Source organism: Telmatherina bonti, assembly GCF_933228915.1.
Source record: "Telmatherina bonti genome assembly, chromosome: 1".
NCBI classification, from domain to species: Eukaryota; Metazoa; Chordata; class Actinopteri; order Atheriniformes; family Telmatherinidae; genus Telmatherina; species Telmatherina bonti.
Genome location: NC_136619.1, coordinates 31680711 through 31702524, shown reverse-complemented (window position 1 = coordinate 31702524; position 21814 = coordinate 31680711). Strand labels below are relative to the sequence as shown.

At 40.8% G+C, this 21814-nt stretch overlaps 1 protein-coding gene across 1 annotated transcript; it reads right to left on the bottom strand.

The window, feature by feature from the left end:
* Positions 1-408: 408 nt before the first annotated feature.
* fn1b (fibronectin 1b) lies at positions 409-21522 on the bottom strand. The gene is made up of 45 exons (XM_079240548.1): positions 21198-21522; positions 20876-21001; positions 20547-20684; positions 20167-20298; positions 19165-19302; positions 18936-19082; positions 18665-18847; positions 18351-18533; positions 18044-18220; positions 17324-17479; positions 17085-17213; positions 16823-16966; positions 14902-15023; positions 14170-14332; positions 13902-14081; positions 13490-13618; positions 13308-13397; positions 13021-13215; positions 11832-12110; positions 11466-11729; positions 11278-11372; positions 10532-10700; positions 10305-10391; positions 9906-10097; positions 7828-8019; positions 7613-7702; positions 6977-7243; positions 6707-6823; positions 6455-6616; positions 6212-6367; positions 5973-6089; positions 4798-5067; positions 4523-4710; positions 4347-4434; positions 4087-4266; positions 3876-3965; positions 3471-3659; positions 3206-3295; positions 2346-2800; positions 2124-2262; positions 1849-2010; positions 1638-1763; positions 1447-1553; positions 1239-1328; positions 409-1097 (listed from the first exon to the last, which is right to left on the bottom strand). The coding sequence occupies exons 1-45, from the start codon at positions 21337-21339 to the stop codon at positions 1029-1031; spliced, it is 7104 nt and encodes a 2367-aa protein (XP_079096674.1). The 5' UTR covers positions 21340-21522; the 3' UTR covers positions 409-1028.
* Positions 21523-21814: the final 292 nt, after the last annotated feature.

The following is a 21814-nucleotide window of genomic DNA, read 5'->3' as shown; positions in this document are numbered from 1 at the left end:
TATTGATTGGCCATATTGAAATGGTGACTATTCTATACTCTGATCTAAAGAGAGGAAAAGTGGGTTAATGAATTTTTTTTTTTTTTTTTTTTTGGGTTGACCACTTTTAGTTTATGTTTCCTTTGCTTTGCTGCAAGTTAGAGCATGCTGTGCTGAGTTCATGTTTGTTTTCTGTCAGAAAGCTATAAAACATTTTTTGGATCTCAGCAGAATTTGCAGCCTGTCAAACAAAAGAAAAACCCAACCTCAGCCTCTTGGGGATTTTTTGTGGTTCACAAGTCACCACAAACTGAAAAATGAATTGATGGTTTGTTTATTTAGTTGTCTGAAAGAAGACATGGAAGCAAAGGTATATAACCTAAAAAGAGATTGACACCTGTTTATTCAAAAGTTTAGAAATATTTTTTTTTAAAAATGCACAGAATACTTGTCTGGATCTCCCCAGCTTTATTAAAATAAGGCACATTTTTTTCTTCAAAGGTGGAAACCACTTTGGCACAGAGTACAAAAATAGAACAGTTCACATTCTCACATCCTTGTTCACACAATCACAAGATGAGATTAAAGGGACAAGTTGGTAAAAAGGCAGAAATCAGTGTGTCAATCACACGCAGTGCAACCCCTCGATAATAGAAGGGCTCCAGAAAGAAAAGCTCATTTTTATGGACAATCAAAACCACATTGTTAATAACTACACTGGCGTCCTTCAACAGTGCTTTCTGACAATAGTTTTGATTAGGAAAACAGATGCCAGATTGGTAAGAAGGTACTGTAAATTTGAGTGTGTGTAGAAGAAAATATTTGGTGGGAGTTTTTACCAGATCTGAAATGTAAAACACACAGTGAAAAACCTGACTTGTTAAAATGATCCAGGTTGATCAGACAGAAGAGAAGCATGGAATATAAGTGTCAGAAAAGTGAGAATGCAGTTTCAGTCACACAAACGGTGTGGCTTTTACAAGGTGAGACAGTGCATCAACTGGATGGTGATGGAGCGAAGCAGATATTGTTCGATCTATCTGGTGTTATTAATTTTGAGGAGCAAGTCCATCTGCCAGCAGGTCGGGTCGAAGGCACTCGATGGGGCAGTGAATGTTCTGGAGAAAGAGTAGTGGTTAGATTTTACTGAGTGTGCACTATTCTGAAAAAGATAAATATTATTCATCTGCAGGTATTCAGTTTATTAAAAAGCTTGACTTTTGTTTACACAAATTCAGGCACTTAAATATTCTACTTACTTTACGCAGTGGGCGATCTCCATATCTAACAGGCTGCAGACTGACATCAACTTCAGAGCCTGGTCGGCGACAGTTCTCACATCTCCATCCCTGATGAAACAAAACATGCAATCTTAAAGCTGAATCATCACTCATGTAGCTCCTGTTTAATCATAATTAAAACAGTTATTACATGATATGGGAATCCAGAGAGGTTGGCATGTCTTACCTGTTGTCCTCCAAAGCATGTGCAGGTGCAGATGTTACCCAGGTACTCTTTCTGCCACTGGTTGCCTACCTGGTAGGCTTTGCCTTCATCATAACACACCGACTCATCTGGGTGGACAAATTAAAATTTCCATGTGAGACCTAAAATTCATGACACTGAGAAGATTTCTCTACATATATCACAAGCCTTACGGGGTTCACACTTGAACTCTCCTTTGCCATTTCCCAAACAAGTGCAGCTCATCAAATGACCATTATCTGCTTGACGATCCCAGCGCTCTCCGATGCGATAGTTGACACCGTTGTCATGGCACCACTCTAATCACAGAGTAAATGTATTTCATTCCAAATATATTCCAAGTTAAAGAAAAAATGTATTTCTGTATGTATTGCAGGAACTTACTTGATGAATCGCATCTGAAGTGGCCGCTGCCCAGGCCCAAGCACCTGCACCACAGCTTGAAGCCTGTCTCAGACATCCGCTCCCACTCAGCACCAACATCATGGTAGGTTGCAGTGAAGGCATCATAACAGGAGTCTCTACTGGCAGGAACTCCATTTGGTACTGACAGGAAATAGATAGTGGAAATGTGAGAAAATTAACTTGTAAATTAAACTTTATCTTTTCATTAGCTTAGAAAGAATTTGTCCCCACATCACTTGCTGTTTGACGCTTACTTGTGTTTCCAGCTGTGATGACCTGCTCCAGTATCCGGTGTCTGAGTGCACCCAGTAATGCATCCACAATAACATTATAGTTTGATCCAGGAGTGAGTCCAATCAGGGTAGCAGTAGTGGCTGTGCCTGGCAGGCGGACCTAGATAAGTAGAGAGAAAAATGATCTTACTCCTTCTGGTTTCAGGCAGCATGTTTATCTAGCATGTAAGGTCTTATTCTCACCTGGAACATCTTCTCATTTAAGTTTGTGAGAGGATGGCAGGACACTATGTAGGCATTGCTCTGACTGTAAGGCTTCCAGGAGATGCTGGTCTGAGTTTGGGCCTCCTGCGGCAGCCTTGTGTCATTACCAAATGTGGCTCCAATGGGCACATTAAGCTTCACAACGGGCTGTCTGCGACCCTCTGCATCAGGGAGGGGGACAAAGACCAGGGGCTCACGAACTTGCTCACTGGGAGACTGGGGGTTTCCATTGTTCCCATTATACCCGCTGCTGTCTCCATTGTTGTTGAACTCTGTGTACTCCACATGCTGGCTTTGACCGCCAAACCCATCCTGGCTGTTGGGGCCCACTAACTGGACTCTGTTGTCCAAGTTAGTTTCAGGCACATCCAGCGTGCCAGCAGATCCAGGGCGGTGGGGCAGTGGCAGAGGCAGGGGAAGCAAGGAGTCTAACTCTGGGCGGGAGAGACGGGGTTAGGGAAGCAAGCAGGTTAAGACAGGAAAGCAGCAAAGCCCAGCTGCTCTAAGATATCTCAGCCAACTGGAGGCAAAATTGCTGGGACAATATTGCAAAGTGTGTCATAATGTTTTATTACAAACACACATCAGTATTTTGAATGACATTTATGAAGACATTCAAAATAAAAAAAAGGGATATTATTTGTTTTAGGAGCCAAACGCTGCACATTGTACCTGATGGACTCTTTTAGCAACAGAGCAGGCTGAGCAGCAAAAAGCAGCAATTCTATCTTGACATTTTATGTAAAGTTTACTGCAAACTCTTTTTATTTAAGCACTTGGTTTTATCACTTAGGTTGATCAAATTTCCATGAACGAAGTAGAACTGGCAGAATACTTACGAGTCCTGGCCCTGCCCACCAGTGGTGGGCTTCTCTGTGCATGTTGGACTGCAATGATCTTGATGATGTACTCCGTGTTTGGTTTCAGGCCTGAGCAAAGAAGAAGTGATCATACAACTAATGTGCAGTAATGGGCTGAAACTGCCACATGGCAGTGTGAATCATATAAAGAGTTTTTAATCTTAACTAAATAAAGACTCAACCAATCTTTTCAGTGAAGTTCAATGAGGCTATAAATTTCAGGGATAATTTCAGTGCAACATACCGGTTATTGTGGCATAGCTTTGACCTGCATGTGGTTGTGGGATGAGCTGCTGTGGCGCTCTTCCCGACTCTTCGTAAGTGACGTAGTATCCTGTGATGTGTGAGGCAGGTGGTTGCCAGGTAAAGGAGATTGAGGTGGGGGTGAAAGATGTAAACTGGAGGTTGCTGGGAGCCTCGACCACTGGTTTAGCTTTAAAAAAAAAAAAAAATACTGACTTAGAGCACATCTTCCATTGTTGATCACACTGCAAAAAGCTGTTGTGGTTGATGAAAGGCTTAATTTGTCACTATCGACATATTTAGTTAAATGTTTCAATTACATACAGTACTCCCAGGAAAATCAATACCTCTTGAAAAGCCTGACATTTACATATACCAGAGGGATTGGCACAGATTTGTTTTGTACCTGTGTGAATCGTGAGAGATAATGGATTGCTCCTTGTGTTGCCAACCAGAGTGTACAAATTAACCTTGTACATGGTATCTGGCTGCAGACCTAAAAAAGATACACATGCACAAATTGTCTTTAGTAAGACTGAGACAGCACATCTGCATTAAAAAAAAAAAGAAAGAGTAGAAACTTTTGACAATTTAATTAGCACAAAGATGTGGTTTACCTGTGACGATGTAGCTGTTTGTATTTCCTGAAACAGTGTTTCTGAGAGTAGAGTAAGAGCTGCCATCGGGCGTGACTTCAATAAGAAAACCATTGATATTTTCCCCTTTGGAGCGCCAGGTCAGTGTGAAAGAATTATCCTTCACATCAATGATGCGCACACGCCGAGGAGGACTTATTTCTGCATTGAGCAAATGAGAAAAATATCAGTAAATAGAGCAGTAATAAATATACAAAAGTCCAATGTATGCTGGGAGTTACCTTCTAACGTCATTGTCTCTCCCTCCAGTGGTCGACTGGTGACAGAGTTCTTCAGAGCATAAACCTGAATCTGATATGGAGTTGCAACCTACAGAGTACAGACAGTGCAAATGTTTAATCACTGACTATTAATAAATTCATATATACATGATGACAAGAAGAAGAAGAATGTTTACCATGAGTCCTGGTACCACAACATGAGTGGTGTCTGGGGCAACATTCATTTCTTTCCAGGGGCCGTTGATGTTCTTGGGGGTGACAACCACACGATAGCCAGTTAAGCGAGCACTTGGAGCTTGCCATGACAGTGTGAAGGTCGATGAGCCAACATCTGAGATCACTATGTTGGTAGGTGCAGGGATCACTGAAATAAAGAAACACAATCATGAGTCAAAACATTAAAGCGGTGATGTTAAACTAAAGCATCAGTGAGGTGATGTTTTCTGTGCACCTGTGGCTTGGGTTCCCACCAGCGGTGTGCTGGGCGTTCGGCCATGTAGGGCAATGACTTTAATGGTGTACTCGGTCCCAGGGCGAAGGCCTCTTAGCACTGCACTGTCCTGGTTGCCTCTGGGTGCTGGACGCAACTCCCTCTCGCCCTCTTCTGAGCTGGAGTACAAGACTTTGTATGATGTTACTGTGCCATCTGGACTGTCCCAAGTGATGCGCATTGAAGTGGAGTCAATGTCAGAGAAGGTCAACTCTTTGGGATTGTCCATCGCTGCAGAGTAAAGAAAGAAAAAACAGAGGATTCATTTCAGCTCTTAACAGACTGTACCTGTAAATCAGACCAGATTCTCCAGAACAACTTCAAATGAATTGTATTGTATTTCAATTTTAATGTATTTCAAAGTTGCCAGAAGGTTTTGTTGCAAAGAAAAAGCCATGAGGATTATCAACAAAAAAGGGTATAATGAGCACACAAATGATTTGTTTTTGACAACCAGACAACTTAAATTTAAGGATCTGGTTGATTTAAAATGTTCATTTGTCATGTGGAAAGCTAAACAGAGAAATTTACCTGATGCTGTTCAAAAACTTTTCACCTTCAGTTCACAGAAATTTTCTCACAGACGGAGAGATGATTTTTGGACTTTGTTTGCTCGAACGACACTTAAGCAGAGGTGTGTGTCTGTTTATGGAGCTAAGTTATGGAACTCCTTAAACAAAGAGCTATAATGTTGCACAAGTGTTTTCATATTCAAAAATATATAAATGGATGGAATTATGAGACTGTATACACAATTGTAAGTTTATTGAATCTATCTTCAGATACACAAGACAAATGTTTTTTTTCTTTTTTTTTTTTTTTGCTGAAGTAGTGCGTGGTGACATGGTTAGGGTGGAGGTTAATGTAATTTAGTTAAGTCAACTCAACCTATTATCATTATTCAAAAGGTGCCTTATGGGGCAGATTATACAATATTTAATCTTCTATCTGTCCTTTTTTGTTCATGCATAACCATGTAAAGTTAAACTGAACATGAAATGAACAAATAAATTTAAAAAAAATAAATAAAAAAAAGACCATCACCAGAACCGCCCATATATGGATCTCAATGTCATTATATTTTACTATATAATTTGCAAGTACTGTATACATAAACAGCTATTAATCAGACTCACCAGTGACGGCATTTTCCACTGCAGGAGAAGAGGGTTGTCCATCTTGGCTCAGGGCATAAACACTCACAACATATTCAACAGTGGGCATCAGACCTGTAAAAGTCATCTCTCTCTGATCTACAAAAAAAAGCAGAAAAAGAAGCCGATGAGGGAAAGATAAAATACAAGGAAATTTTCCTTTTTAAATATTTGAAATCACATTTGACTGTCCTGGCAGGGAAGAATCGCTTTTTACTTACTAGGGGGAACTTCCTCAACATAGGAGGGTCCCACACCATTCTTAGGAATGCTTGTGATCCTGTAGCCTCTGATTGGCCCCTGAGCTGGAGACCAGCGCACTGAGATAGCATTGTCTTTCACATCAGTAATAGTCATGCCAGTGGGGGCCTGGGTTTCTACAAAAAGATGGTTGCATAACAATGTTTAGGTTGACAGTAACGTCTAAAAAATTTAGGAATGTATTTATTTGAACATAGCTGTACCAGTTCTGTAAGTTATATAAACAGGAGCGTTGGAGGCGGGGGTGTCTCCTCGTGCTGTAACAGCATAGAGCGTAATGGTGTAAACAGTACCAGGCTGCAGCCCGGTGATGGTGGCTGTAGTCTGGGTGCCTGGGACTGTAAACTCCTGAGGAGTTTCACCACCTAAAAAAAGAATAAGGTTGGGTCAAATGTAGAAATTTGCAGTTAAGAGGAAATGTGTGCAAATGAATACAAAAAATTATGAGTACAAACTTGTGCCTCCATAGGTGATCTTGTAGTTATTCACTAAAACAGAGGGGGCATCCCAGCTAATACTGATGCTGGTGGGGGTGGATGATGTTACCTTGAGGTCAGTGGGTGCATCAGAGACTACAAAGGAATAGAAGAGAGGGGTGGTGAAAAAGAGGTTCATTTACAATATGAAATTATAAAGAAGTCAAATAACTACTATCTCTTCTGGGCTGCAGAACATAAGAAGAAGAAATTAAAAAAAAGATGGTTGAACGCAGAAAAGAAACTTACTGGTGGCCTGTGTGCCAGTCAGAGGCTGACTTTCCTGATTGTTGCTGACAGCATACACATATATCATGTACTCTGTCTCGGGTGTCAGTCCGGTCAGAGTAAAGTGGTTCCTTGTTGGGGGAAGCCTCTCGTCCTTGGCTCGCCCACCGCTTGTCTTCATGTAGCGAATTCGGTAGCTAGTGATAGAAGTAGCTGGTGGGAGCCAGTGGACGGTGAAGGAGTTGGTACGAATGTCAGAGAAGTCCAAACCAGTGGGGGAATCCAGAGCTGGAAAAAAAAATGGTTTGGACTGAGCTCAAATTTGAGTTGCATGCAATTATGATTGCAATAGAAAATTGGAAGGCATCTCAAATAACTTTAAAATCCTATCGCCACAAAATATGCATTGACAATACCAATAATATCGGTCATAAGGCTGTTTTTAACAAACATAAATGCTATCAGTGAACACTGCAGTTAATTATTCTGCAGTTATTCTTCTATTTAATAAGTGATTTCTTGATTTTCCTTGTTTTAGTGGATCTGAAAACACAACAGTTCATGTATTTTTTATAGCTACAATGCGCTGTTGAAAATAAGTAACAAATAGATGAGAAAAAGTTTCGCTACACTACTGTGGAAAACAGTCATACTTACTTGTCCTCTGAGTTCCTTTGACTGGCTCACTTTCCCGTTCAGCATAGACACACACAACACTAATACTGTACTCAGTGTTGGGCAGCAAGTCTTTATGCAGAAGGAAAGGCATGTAATTAGAATAGATTTACACAAAGCAGCACAAAGTAAATAACTAAAAAGCCTTTTCAAAATGAAGCCACACTGTACTCTGTATTTATTGGATGTCATCTTACTTTGCAACAAGAAGGTGTTGGTGGCTCCACCAACATTAACCTCCTTTAGGTCATCATCTGTGGTCACAGGGTGGTAACGGATGACAAATCGGGAGATGTCACTGGGTGTGGCAACACTGGGAATGGTCCATGTCACCCTAATATGGTCAGGGCCCACCCCTCCAAACTGCAGGTTGGTGGGAGCTGGCATTGCTGGAAGAATGAGACCTTATGTTACAATGAATGCAGAAAAACAAGTTTAATCCCATAACATTAAGCTCATAGAGGAGTGACTGATGTGATTAATGTCAGGAATATACTGTAGAATCTAAAGCATTAAAGGAGACATATTATGCTCATTTCCAGCTTTACAGCACCAAAAGAGCTTTGCATGTGGCAGGACACCAAACTGACTTTAGTAACTGTTCTGTGCTTTCCTGTCCATTTTGCAACAGAACTTGTTTTTTCAATAACCCTGTTTAAAACAACAATTATAATTCTTACAATAATATGTGCTTGAAATATGTTAAGCTGCAGACTAAAAGGAAAATTTGTGCTATAAAAGTAAAAACCAGATAATTTAATTAGTGAAATGGATCTCTATAGTGTCTCCCTAAACCAATGGTTACTCTGAGTATCAACTACATATGATGCTGCCAAAGCAGGCAATGAGATTAGCATGGAAGAGCATAATATGTCCCCACTTCATAAAAGCACTATTACTGCCTTTATGGATTCTTAGATTAAAACCCAAGCCCTTCCCCACTGTGGAGTGAAAGAATAAATCACCAGCATGCGTTTGCTTTGTGTGTGTGGTCGGCTTGCTCTCTCCCTCTTCTGTAACTGTGACGATACTGATGTCATAGTCCACGCCCGGCTCCAAACCATGAATGGTGTAATAACCCGTAGAGGCCTCCACCAAATCTTGAAATATTGGCATGCTCTCGCCTGATGTAACTACCGTTATCCGGTAAGCAGTAATGGTGGTATAGTTCAGAGGGATCCAGCGCAGGCCAACGGTGGTGTCAGTAATGTCGACAAAGTCAATGTGACTTGGTTCGGGGATTTCTGAAAGGGTTAGGCCAGGTGCAAAGCGCAAGCAGAATTAGACAGAAAATTAAAAAATAATTACATGAAGAACATATTTATGTCATTACCCAATAAAGCATTCAAAGCACTGAGATGGGAAAAAAAAAATCAGAAATAAAAGACAAATTGCAGGCAATGATTAATATTTTTGGCCATGCTGAAAAAAATGAAATTATCAAATAATTTCCATGCATATGATCAGTTAGACTGTGTTCATGTTAGTAACTTTTTATTATAAATAAGGATTCACAGGTATTTGTCTGGGTTTTATATCTGCCTAATCTGTATCAGTACCTAGATAGAAAAAAGGGGTCAAAGAGATTAGGTTGGGGTGTGTGTGTTGGGGTGGGCTGGGGGGAGGGGGGGGGGGGGGGGGGGGGGGGGGGGGAGTGAGTGCATGCAGCAAAAAGGTGCCAGTCTGGCATATTTTAACCTGGTTCAGGAGCTGTACCCTTCATTGATTGATGAAGTAGCTGCTAACCAGCTGAGCTAAAGACCAGCACAAAATATTGACCTCTTTAAGTGAATTTCATTTTCAGTCTGATTTCATTGCTGTCATTGATAAACCTGCAGCATTCTGAAAATATTGTCTTTTTTTTCAGGAGGTGGTTGAGACAACAACACAACTCAAATTTTGGGGATGGTGCCGTTATACCATGCAAGGTTTTATCTTTCCTGCATGTGCAAGTGAATAATTTTCTCCAAATCTTCTTGCTGAAAACAACTTCGCAGAGCTTCTGCTGTCTTTTCCCCTGTTACACAGGAACATTCCTCCCTTGTGGCCAAAAGTCAACTAATGCAGCTTTAGTTCTTTTTGAAGTATTGTAAAGCTGGGACTCAAAATATTGTTGAAAGGGGGGTGAAAATATTCAAATTGGCTCCAGTCTGAGTCAAACCCAATCGTTAATGACAAAATGAAAATTCCTTCCTTCCTCTGAACCAGACGTTTCTGGTATATTCTGTGGACACAGCTGTATTTAACGTGTAAATGTCTTCCAGTTGGCTCCTACCTGGCGTGACAACAGTGGACACTGGCACACTTTCCACATTGCCCTTGGTCGTGAACACACTAACGTTGTACTCCACACCCAGATTAAGGTTCTCTAGCACACATGAGTTCTTATCCTCAGGAACAAACTCTTCCAGGGAATCTCCTCTCTGACCACTGGTTGGCATACTTATCACTCTGTACCCTGTGATTCCTGCATAGAGAGAGAGGAAAGGGAAAGGCAAATAAGGACGATGCAAAGTGGTGTTTGCAGATTTTGAATCACTGCGTGATTAAAGGATATGCCAGGAAGACCCATTCGTCCAGGTGGGGGAAAAAATGTGACATTCAAAGGCCAAAGTCTAGACTTGTAGTGATTCAATTGGCTAGCAGTGTGTGGGGGTCCACAGTCAATATTTACCTGGTGTTTTGGAGGCAACCCAGAAAACTGTTAGATCTCCTGTGTTGGGGTTGGACTCAACTCTGAGGTCAGTGGGAGGAGACAACACTGCACAGGAGAAAATAAGACCATGACACATTAAAAAAGAAAGAGGCCACAGTAGCACACAAAAGCATGAATTCATTCTGGTTATTGGTCACACGCATTCATCATGTTTGCCTTTTTCACAGAATAAACAGTATACGCACAAGTGACAGCATTGCGGGTGATGGGGTTTCCACGATTGCGGCCATTGAAAATGGGCTGAACACTGTAGGTGTACTCAGTTCCAGGAATCAGATCAGTAATGTAAATACGTCCGCTGTCAGAGGTCTCTTCTCTGGGAGATTCGCCCTCCTGGCTAGGAAGCACAGACAGCTAGAAAAGAAAAAGCCAACACAGAGGTCAAAAACTAAGAATAAAGGCATACCACATGACCTAAAATCTGGTTTTAGGAGTTCACAGCTCATGAGCTGTGAACAGCTGTGATCCGTTGTGTTCACAGCTAATAAACTATGTGCAAGAACACTAAGATTTTGACAAAAAGCTTTAAGTCCTGCCAAAGTAGATGCTCAGCACCCTTATTTGCAAGCTATGTTTAGATTTCCACCAGAATCTGAGGGAAATATGAGACTCTTTACCTTCTGAATACTCTATTCACCAGCTGGATGTTTGTTGTGTCTGACACTCAATACTAAACTATTAGAGAACTGTGTAACTACTATAGTTATAAGTGAAGCCTGATAAGTAAAGCCAGACTGATCAGGAACACTTACTTTGTAGGCTATAAGACAAAAACCCTGAGCTTGGGGAAGCTGCAGAGTTTGGCAATTGCTCATTTTGTTGCTACTTACTTAATTTCTCGATTTTCTTTGACAGTATAAAAACACAGATTGGAAAATTTTTTGTATACAATTTACTGCTTTATTTGTGACAAGCGGAAAAAGGTTTCTACCTTGTAGCTGAACCTGCGAACAGGAATCCAGGCTATGATGATGGAGGTATCGGTGACTTCAGTGCTGAAAGGAGGAGCATTTCCCATTTGGGGAGCTGGAAAAACAACAGAATTGGAAAAACCATATCAAGCCCAATGAAAATATTTATTTTAGTCACTGTTAAAGTTTTGTTTCTCTTTATACCCACCAGTGGTAAAAAATGCAGTGACACCCTCACTAAGCTCATTGTCCAGTTCAGAGTGGAGAGTGGCAGTGTACTGTGTGTTTGGACGTAAATTCTTTAATGGATATTGGGTGACCCCTCCAGGGATCCTTTTCTCTATGGGGCTGGAGCCCTCAATGCTCAGGAAGAGGCGGAAACCACTGACAACAGCACGGGGCGCTTCCCAGATGACCAAAGCGCTGTCAGGGCCGATGTCAGAGAAACGCACATTTGTGGGTGAATCCGGTTCTGCAGATGGGATAAAAATACGGAAAAAAGTGTAAGAAAACCTTTGTTTTATATTAAACTGAAATTATGCTTTTATGTGTTTAGGTTTTTTTGTTTACTCACTGGTAGCTTTCTCTCCCACAAGTGGCTTGCTCTCTGTTCCGCCATTGATGGCATAGACGTAAAAGCGGTAGAGTGTGCCGGGCTGCAAGTGGCTGATCTCAGCATATGCATTAGGTGAGACAGGCAGATGAAGGTGTCGGAGCTCAGTGCCGTCATCTCCAATCGGGGAGAAGGTAACCCTGTAGCCAGTCACTTCACTGGGTGGACCAGTCCAAATGATGGTGACTTTTACATCTGAGACCTCATAGAACTGCAGGTCCGTGGGAGCAGGGACTTCCTCTGAGGAGAGGAAATGCTTTGAGTGACAAGAACATGCTTTAAGGCTTTCTTATGGTGTTGTTTCTACCCCCGTAATTACTCTCTTTTCATTCAGACAACAGAACTAGCTAATTAATTCAATATAAACATTACCTTTATGCCTCTAAAATAGATTAAATAAAACTATATCTTTCCTGGGTTTAGATCTAGGTGGGTTTAGAAATATCACTTTGTGAATTATTATTATTTAGGAACAAACATACATCAAAAATAGTTTGATGTAAAATCTTACAAAGTATCTAGGCTGACATATTTGCAGATTTCGGCTTTAAAAGAAGCGGAAAGTAGAAGACAAATAACGTAAAGATGCACGGTCATTTCTTGAGGTATGTATTTTTTTCTTTTTCAAGCAGTAAATTTTCCTGTGCCAAACATAAAGAGGGTTTAAAAAATAAAAATCTGTTATATACTGCAAACTGAGGATTTATGAGGTGTTTTGCCTCCATATGGGCTGTTGGCTGCATACATTATGTGTTTTGGCTACACGAAGAGGTGTTTCGTAATTAAATGTCATTCCTGGGCCAAAATAATAAAAGAAATGGCAATAATGAGAAGAAATAGTACAAAAGTAAAGTTACAGATGATGAAGCCGTTTTTGACAAAGTGATGTTTTGACAGGTGTCTTAACTCAGCATCAGAAAGTTCCCTGCTGAATTTTCCAGGCCTTATAAGGAATCTTCAAGCTAAAAATATAAACTCAGTCTGCTCAGCTTGAACTCAATCAAAATCCAAGAATGAACTAAAAAGAATAATGAGTCTTGTAAGGAAGAGTTGAACCTTAAATGTTTTTGATGAAAAAAAAACTTTAACATGAACTGAATTACATAATTTGAGCTTTGAAGCACATTATATGCATTTGAAAAATGCGTACCTTGTCTTGGGGATCCATCAGTGTTGACCTGCACAAATACTGGCTTACTCTCCAGGTTATCCTTCACAGCATAGATGCTGATGTTGTAGAGCACACCAGGGTAAAGGTCCACCAGGGTCACTGAGGTTTCTGAGTTTGGCAGGGTCAGCTCAGTGCTGCTGCCCTCCTCTGATGGTGTGTACACCACACGATAACCTGCAAGCAAAAGCATGCGGTTACAAATTCCAACAAAATAAGACAAACATCTAAGATCTGCATATCCAGACAAACAGAAACAAGTTTCTTACCAGTGATGGGAGCTTCAGGCTGTGTCCAGCTGATTCGAATGGAGGTCTCCTCAACCTCATCCACATTACGAAGAGCAGGTGTGTCCGGAGCTGATGTATGAAAAGACAGTTTGTCTGCACAAAAATCTTTGCACTACTTGGAGTTTACTTTCACAGGTAGAAGGAAGAGGGTGTTTTCCTACCAGTAGTCTGTGACGTGGTCAGAATAACGGTTGGTTCTTTATCTTTTTCCAGCTCATAGACGCTGATGTTGTATGTGCGTCCGGGCAGAAGATCACCGATGGTGACAGAGTTGGTGGTGCGAGGAACATCTGGAGGAACACACAAAAGATTGCGAGTATTTGATGAGCATTTGGAGTCTAAATGTGGATACTGAAGTAATGTTGCATGTAAGAGTATTAATAGCTGGATTTCATTGGCTTATCTTAATAATGCCTCAGTGTAAGTATATGCCACAATGTTATCGATACAGCTCATGTCTAACAGAATAAACATATTTTAATAACATACATTCTAAGATAAATCAGTCAGGACTTCATAAAAAATGGACAATTATTAGTAAGAGTGGTTTTAGCGATGATCAAAGGTTCTCACCCAGAATATTTCTCTTGGATCCCTCCTCACTGAGTTCATACTCCACCCTGAAGCCGGAGATGGTAGAAGAAGCTGATGTCCAGGACACAACAAAGCTGTTTGAGGTGATTTCTGTCACTGATTCAGAAGTGTCCACCACTGGAGGAAGAGCAGCTTCACGGCTGCCCTCTGATGTCTCCACTTGCGAGAGAAAAAAAAAAGTTTTAAAAAGTTGTTTATTCCTTTGATAGGCAGCATTCAGAAAGGGTTACTTCTTTGTTTTACTCACAGGTTGTGGTTGTGAAATCAAAACGTGTAACCTCACGGCCTCCGTAACGTAGAATGCTGATCAGCTGACCCTCATAGGTGATGCCTGGACGCAGCCCACTGATGGTGTAGGAGTTAAGGTGGCCGGGGATGGTGGCCTCTCTCCATGGACCACGAGTATTTTTCTACAAGCGTAAGAATAAAAAAGTAAGCTGATCACTTTGAAGTCTTTTGACATTATAGTAACTAATCAAACTCCAGGCAAAGCCATTCTGTTATAGTGTGTTACGACTTGGCTTGGTCATAACACACTGGTGAGGACGTTGGTGACAGCTGTTACACAGTGTTTGCATAAAAACAAACTGTAAAAGAGAGTCCACATTCTGTCAAATCATCGTGTTTGTTTGAGCTTGCAACTTCAGATAACATCAGCCAAAGATCATTTAGTCCAGGGGTGTCCAGCTCCAGTCCTCGAGAGCCACAATCCTGCAGGTTTTCCAAGTAACCCTGTACCAACACACCTGACTCAAACAAATCAGTCATTTTGCCGAACTTCATCCGCTATTGGATCCATTTAATGGAAGCCAGTTGTGTTAGAACAGAGATACATCAAAATCCTGCAGGACAGCGACCCTCTGGGGCCAACTTTAGACCTATGATCCACATTTAATGACCCTACTAGTCAAGAATTTAAAATACACTTTTAAGAAAAAAGTAATGAAGGAGGCTATTCATAGCTTGCAGTGTGACTCACAATTCTCCATTTGAGGATGTATTGTGTGATGTGAGCAGATGAAGGAGGGTTCCACTGAATCGGGTGGGAGTCTGGCTGTTTTCCCGCCTCTGAGATGATCACCTGGACAGGTCTGTGGCCATCTGTGGAGTTTACAGGTGTTAGGCATTGACTAAAGCTGTTGTCAGCAATGAGAAAGACTTGCACTTATGTGACAATATTAGGTGTAACAGGCATGGGCAAAAGTTGGCTCCTTTTAACTGAGCTAAAATTCAAAACATTTGTCAATTTTGGACAGACCCAAACCACCAAATGGCGCTAAACCAGATCAACACTTATGGACTTTTCACAGTTTGACATAACAGCAGAGTACTATATTCACCACAGCTCATCTAGCCACTGATCCCTCATGAACAAACATATGGCCTTGGACTCCTCTCCACTCTGGTAACACTGCCCTCTTTTACTGGTGATGAGATAAATGTTGAGCTTGTAACCTTTTTTCATGGAGGACTCATGGTGTGCTATTGCACCAAGTGTCAAATTAGGCAGCTAAGAAGAGGCAGGAAGTGACAGTTTCCAGTTCCCACCGTCTTTGCCTAGCAATTTATCTCTTTGCCCTTAGAAGGCCAACAAATCTCCACAGCAATTGGGAAAGAACAACAAAGAGACCACAAGGGAAAACATGATTGACATTATTAGCTAAAACTTTCGTATTTGTCAGACTTCAAAGGCAGGAAAATTCCTAAACCCCTGCATCTCTACACTAACATGGCAAGCAAAGCATTTCTTTTCAGCAGCAATAGACGTAAGTTTTTGATATGTATGGAATTACAATGTTGATAATATAGATTTGTATACAGTACATATACGGAAACTAATAGATGGCTATGTCTGTAAAAAAAAAAAATACAGGAAAAGTTTAATTTGTGCTGTAATTTTCATGTATGTCATGCCCACTGAAGTATACATGGCTGCAGGACACCTATTGACCAGCTTGATCCCTCTTCTCTGGGGTTCTCTCGGTTACTCAAAGTAGGCACTTTGCAGAGAGGATAACCTATGTGCTCAAATTCCTGCCTTTATTTATGTACATCGTATGCATAGGCATATTGTTGCCATGGAGAAGATTTGATTCGCTTATTCAGTGTGGTCCAACGAGAGCAGAAATTCAGTAGATTTTTACTGTATTCTTGCTTCAACACATCTGAATGAAATTAAATTGCTCTAACAGCCAAACAAGGTTTGCACAATGGCTTCTTAATTTATATAAGGTGTGTTGGAGCAGGAAACGTGGAAAAGCAGCTGGATTGTGATTCTATTAGGACCGGAATCAGTAACACTTATTTCTAAAACCATGGAAAACAAGAGATAACATCTTTAGGACCAGTTTTGGGGTGGCTGTAGGAACATGGTGATGCAACATAACTTGGATAAATACAAACACCACTTTTTTTTTTTTTTATAAAAATGTCTTTTTCTAAGGCAATAAAAACACTATTTTTTGCAATTATCTTCAAATTTAAGTAAAATGTATTTCTTTACAATTCCCTTTACTGTTGCAATTTCTGACAAAAATATCTATTTGAAAAGATTTTGAAGAAAATTGTGAAGACTTTTATTCATTTCTATGCTGCTTAGTCTGATTGTGTAGATTAAATTGTTACTTTACTGTATATTATATAGTTTAAATAAACTCAAATTTGACAACAGAGGCGTGTATTCTTCGCACAAATTGTATCAATAAACTTTATTTAAAGTCTGGCTTTGCTTCTGCATCCCTTTTATTGTGCTTTGATAAATAGAGATGCTTAAACAACTAACCAACAGTGTTGATGTGGCCCAAGACACAACACATCATCCATATCTAATTACCAAATAGACCTGTTCCCCAGTTATAGGGTGAAAAGCTCATTGTACTGGGAAGATTATTTTCTTTTACCTGGGTAGGTATGCTGAGGTTCACACCTCATTTCCCCAACTCCATTGCCATAGCAATAACAGCGGTAGTGGATGCCATGGAGGACTTTGTCCCATTCTTCTCCAACCTGATAGAAAGCCTTGTTCTGGGGCTCTTGACACTGATCTATTATAGAAAAAGTAAGAGTTGAACAGATGGAGAACAAAAGGGGGGGGGCGTTTAATTTTCAGTTGCAACAGCTCATAGGTTTTTCAAAAGCCAAATAAATGAGCCACGGACACACCGATGGCATCACACTTCCAACGTCCACGTCCCTGCCCGTAGCAGGTGCAGTTCATCATGTATCCCTCAGTATGGCGTTTGGAGAATTCCTGGTTCACTTCGTAGGTCAAGCCATCAACAATGCACTGATCTGGAAATGTACAAACAAGATTAGAATAAAAACACAAGAGTCGTGTGCTAATCTTACATCATATTTCATTGGTTGCTTGTTTGTTTTCAAAGAACAGTCATTTCTTTCACCTCGCAGCTGTGAATGAGCGATGCAGCTCCACTCGCCACGCCCATTACCAAGGCATGTGCATTCCATCATGTGACCCATGACATCATGGCGTTTGTCCCATTTCTCCCTTACACGGTGCATTACGCCATCATTGGTGGTACATACTTCTTCATGGGCTAGTAAAAGAAAGATGGGAAAAACTTTGCTTTGTGAACTTGTAGTATGTGTGTTTTTTTAGTGTGTGTATGTGTATAACATTCACAGCTGTGTGGATTCGGGTTTTGTATTTTCCCTAATTTATTGCAGACCAGTGTCTAGTTTGTGTGTGTAATCTAATTGGTATGAAGTACCCTTGAAAGTAATTACTCTCCCATGACCAGTTGGAGCACCATTTATTTATGACCCAATTGTCTGCAAATGACCCTTGCAAGCAAACAGCCCTAACAATCTGTGAGAAAAAGACAAGACAATGGCAAAAACAGTTAACTAGTTTTTTGGAGAACTGTACTCAAGCCCATCCATGTTGGTCAAATAAGCAGAACATTTTGCTCTTAATGGGGAGAGAATTACACAACTAGATTACATGCTCTCCTAATAATGACTGAGATCACTAATCTACATTCAGTGAACATTTGAGCTGTTGGTGGTCATGTCTCAATAAGTAAACACACACGTTTCACTTTCAACATACAAAGTATTTGTATGCATGGAATAGCACAAAGAATGCAGTACTTGCTCACCTGCCATGGGGCAAAATCCAAAGAGCTGTTCTCCATCGTAGTTGTGAGTAGTACCACACCACCTCATGCCATCACGGCGCCCATCAGCCGTACAGTCGGTGTAATTGCGACCACTGTAGAGGAAGGGAAAGTGACAGAGAGCCCCATTGGAGTTTCCACCTCGTGTTGCCACAATAGCTGGGATAGAGACAAGCACACAATGATCACTTTAAAACTGATCTGGTTACAGTACTACATAACCATTATTATATCAGTAACAGATTGTAAAAATTCAACCCCTTGGTACATTCCTGTTCTGGAGTCTCACCATTCTTTTCAGTACAGAAAGAGTATTGTTGATCTCTTTCATAGTCCGACGTTGTAGAGCACCAGAGCTGCCCATCTGTACGTCCATCTGAAGTGCAAGAATAGTAGGTCTTCCCCATGAAGACAAAGGGGAATGCACATGGCTGGCCATTTGAATTACCGCCATACACCAGGTTCTTGGCCTCTAAACAAACAAGAGAGCAATAAGCACCAAAATTGTAATTAGAGCAAAAATTTCTGAATAACATGGGATTTGATTAAATAATTTTTCCTGACTTTGTTTTTCTTATTGTATACTTTACTTCACACACTCACCCCAGTCTTCACAGCTGACTCCTGTGCCCAGACAGGTGCACAGCATCTGTTTGCTGCCCTGGTTCCTAAACCAGCGCTGTCCGTCGTGGTAAGAGGCACCAGAATCGGTGCGACAGGTTCCCTCAGTAGTAGACACGTGCTGCAGCAGGGTTTGGGTTGGGGTAAGCACTAAAGACCCTGTTGCTGTATACGTTCGAACAGAAAAGTTTAAGTAAAAGGGATGAGAACACAAGAGTTTTAAGTTTATGTAAAAGTTTGTAGCAAAACTCACTACGGCCTGTGTAATGTCTTTCACACTTCCATTCTCCACGCCCATTTCCTAAGCACAGACACTGCACTGGTTGTCCACTTGAGTCTGTTTTTTTCCAGGTGTCTCCAATACGATAGGACCTCCTGGTCTCTTGGTCATTGCAACGATCTGGTTGGGGAACAGGAGTGGTGAGGACTTGCCCCTGGAGTAAAAGTATGTGATGATGCAAATATGCTTCTGTTGCACTTACTTCTTGAGGTACATGTGATACGTCCATTTCCTTCTCCTAGGCAAGTACAGTCCAGCATCATCCAGCCTTGGTACGGTTTCTCCCAGGTCTGCCCAACAACATAGGATACTGCAGCACTGTTGTCATAGCAGTGTTCAGCTAAAAAGAAAAACATCATATTGATTGAAATGATTAATCTATATGGTTTGGTGATTTTGTATCACAGAATCAAACATGTTGCATGATCAGGAGAAATAAATCAACTAGACTGTCTTATTTGGCATTCCATATGGCCTTAAAATTGGAAAATTCCTATATATATATATATTTTTTTTTTTTTTTTTCTATTTCATGGTTCTTCTTTATCTGCATTTGCATTTTAATCCTTTTACTTAATTTCTGCTGATTATATGTTTTTTTCATTACCTTATTTAAAAATCAACTTTTATGTTGTTTTTAGTGCTTTTGAAATAAAATGGAATGGTGTCTTTCATTTGGTCCAGCTCAACCCAAGATTACTTGGTGTTAACATTGTGTTTTTTAGGTTGCATTCAGTTTTTCAGATAGCATCTGAAAGACCTCAAGGAATCCACTGCTCCGATTGACCACTGGCAAAGACATAAAATACTGATAAAACATCAAATGTTTTTACCACGACATCTCAGAGCTGTTAGCAGTAATAACTTGTAGAATTTCTGTGTTGTTCTTACATTAAATCCCAATGCACTGCTGTTATCAGACTGTGTGTTACTTCAGGTGCTGCTCACCTCACTTCTGAAACAAACTGGGAGTTTCAGAGACCATTCAGAATTATTTTAAATGTAGAATTCAGAGAAAATTGGAGCTTGCATTTCCATCAAACTGCACTATTTGGATTTACATGTAGGTGTACAACAACTGTCCTTTGTTACTGTCCTCTCCTACTGCTAGAAGTAAACTCCTGAAATTATACCAGTGCAAAGGTTTGGTGATGCCTACGCTGATTGCCCTGTTGGTTTGAATCTATGGGGTAAAAGTACTCACCCACAGGTTTGCATGTCCACTCTCCCTTGCCATTTCCGAGGCACACACATTCTAGCATGTAGTCAGCAGTGTCATGGGGTCTCTGCCAAGTGTCACCAATTTTATATGACCTGCCACCCTCATGGCAACGATCTGTGGATGCCAAAATGTGTCAGAGTTAAAAGAATCTGTAATATCACATCAAACTAAATAGACTTAATAAACAATATCATTAAAGGAATAATCCAAAGCACCAAGAGGTCATCTAATCAGTCTAATCTTATCTAATATTTAATGCTTAGACAAGAAATAGCATACAAACATGGAAACAAATTAAGGCAGAAATTTGAAAGGGAAACCACTAAAATGGCTGTACGCCTAATTAATCATGTTAAACTCACTTGCAATAGTACAGCTGATCTTGCCCCGACCGGACCCAATGCAGGTGCAGTCCCACATCATCCCGTCCTTTGGTCTCTCATAGGTTTCACCTACTCTGTATTCCTGGCCATTGTACTTATCATAACAGGTCTCTTCCACTGAGGAAAAGCAGAGCAAACACCAAAAGGTCAGGCGGGTGTGATTTGAATGTTTGATTTAAGCAGTGCTGATCTTTCGCTCTATTCCAAATTATGAGTTGACTGAGTGTATATAGAAATATGGTAGGTATTAGGCCAAAAAGTCTTAGAAAGTCAATACTGCTTTGAATTTATGCACTGGTCTCACTAACCATCCGGCTTGGTTTTACACTTGATGCCTGCTGCTCCACTGCAGGTGCAAACCAATGTGTTGCCAAGATAGGGTTTCTCCCACTGCTCATTCATTCTGTACGAATGACCATTTTCCTCACAACCGACTAGGAAAAATATAAGGCCATTGTAAACATTCATAAAGAATTTGACTCATTATGACAGAAAATATCTTTCTACAAACAATATAAAAACAGTTGGTATGATATAATAAACAACTTTAGAAAATGCATTTTATGCGCAAAGTTAATGTCTAAGGGGGGATAAACTCAGGAACACAGATGCTGAATTTCTTTTACTAACCTGGAGAAACAGCTGCTGTGTCATGAAGTTCAGGAAGCATCTGAAATTGGCCAGTTTGTCTTCTGCTCTTCTTTGGTGCACCGTGGACTGTGCTGCTTATGCACAAAGCCACCAGTAACCCTGTCAGTGGGGCACCGGTCATTTTGTGAATGAGGGAGGATTGCCAAAAAGAAAAAAAATATATTAATTAGCTGTAAAAGGACAAGAAAGCTGGGAAAAGAGAAGCAAGAGAGCAGGAAAAAAAAGCGTGGAGAGATCTGAATAGTGCCCTCCTCCTTAGCTTTCTGTTGCTGCTCTACCAGGCGGTCCGGAGTGCCGCCCCGCAGCTGATGCATCAGACTGAGGACAGGGCAGCGCGACGGTTTTATACTCGCTCCGGTCTTTTCAAGGGGAGGGATTTGGCTGAAGCTTGGATAATCCGCCCGCATGTGAGCAAAATGTGGTCCTCGCTTAATTTTTTTAAGGAAAGAAAAAAACCACAAGAGATGAAAGGGACAAGTTATTATGGTAACTTGAGTAGCTAAACTTCCAAATTTTTGGACGGATGGAAAATAAGTTGGGGAGATGATAGGCTGGATGCAGAGATATTATGTAGATTGACCGTCCTGGTTTTGGTT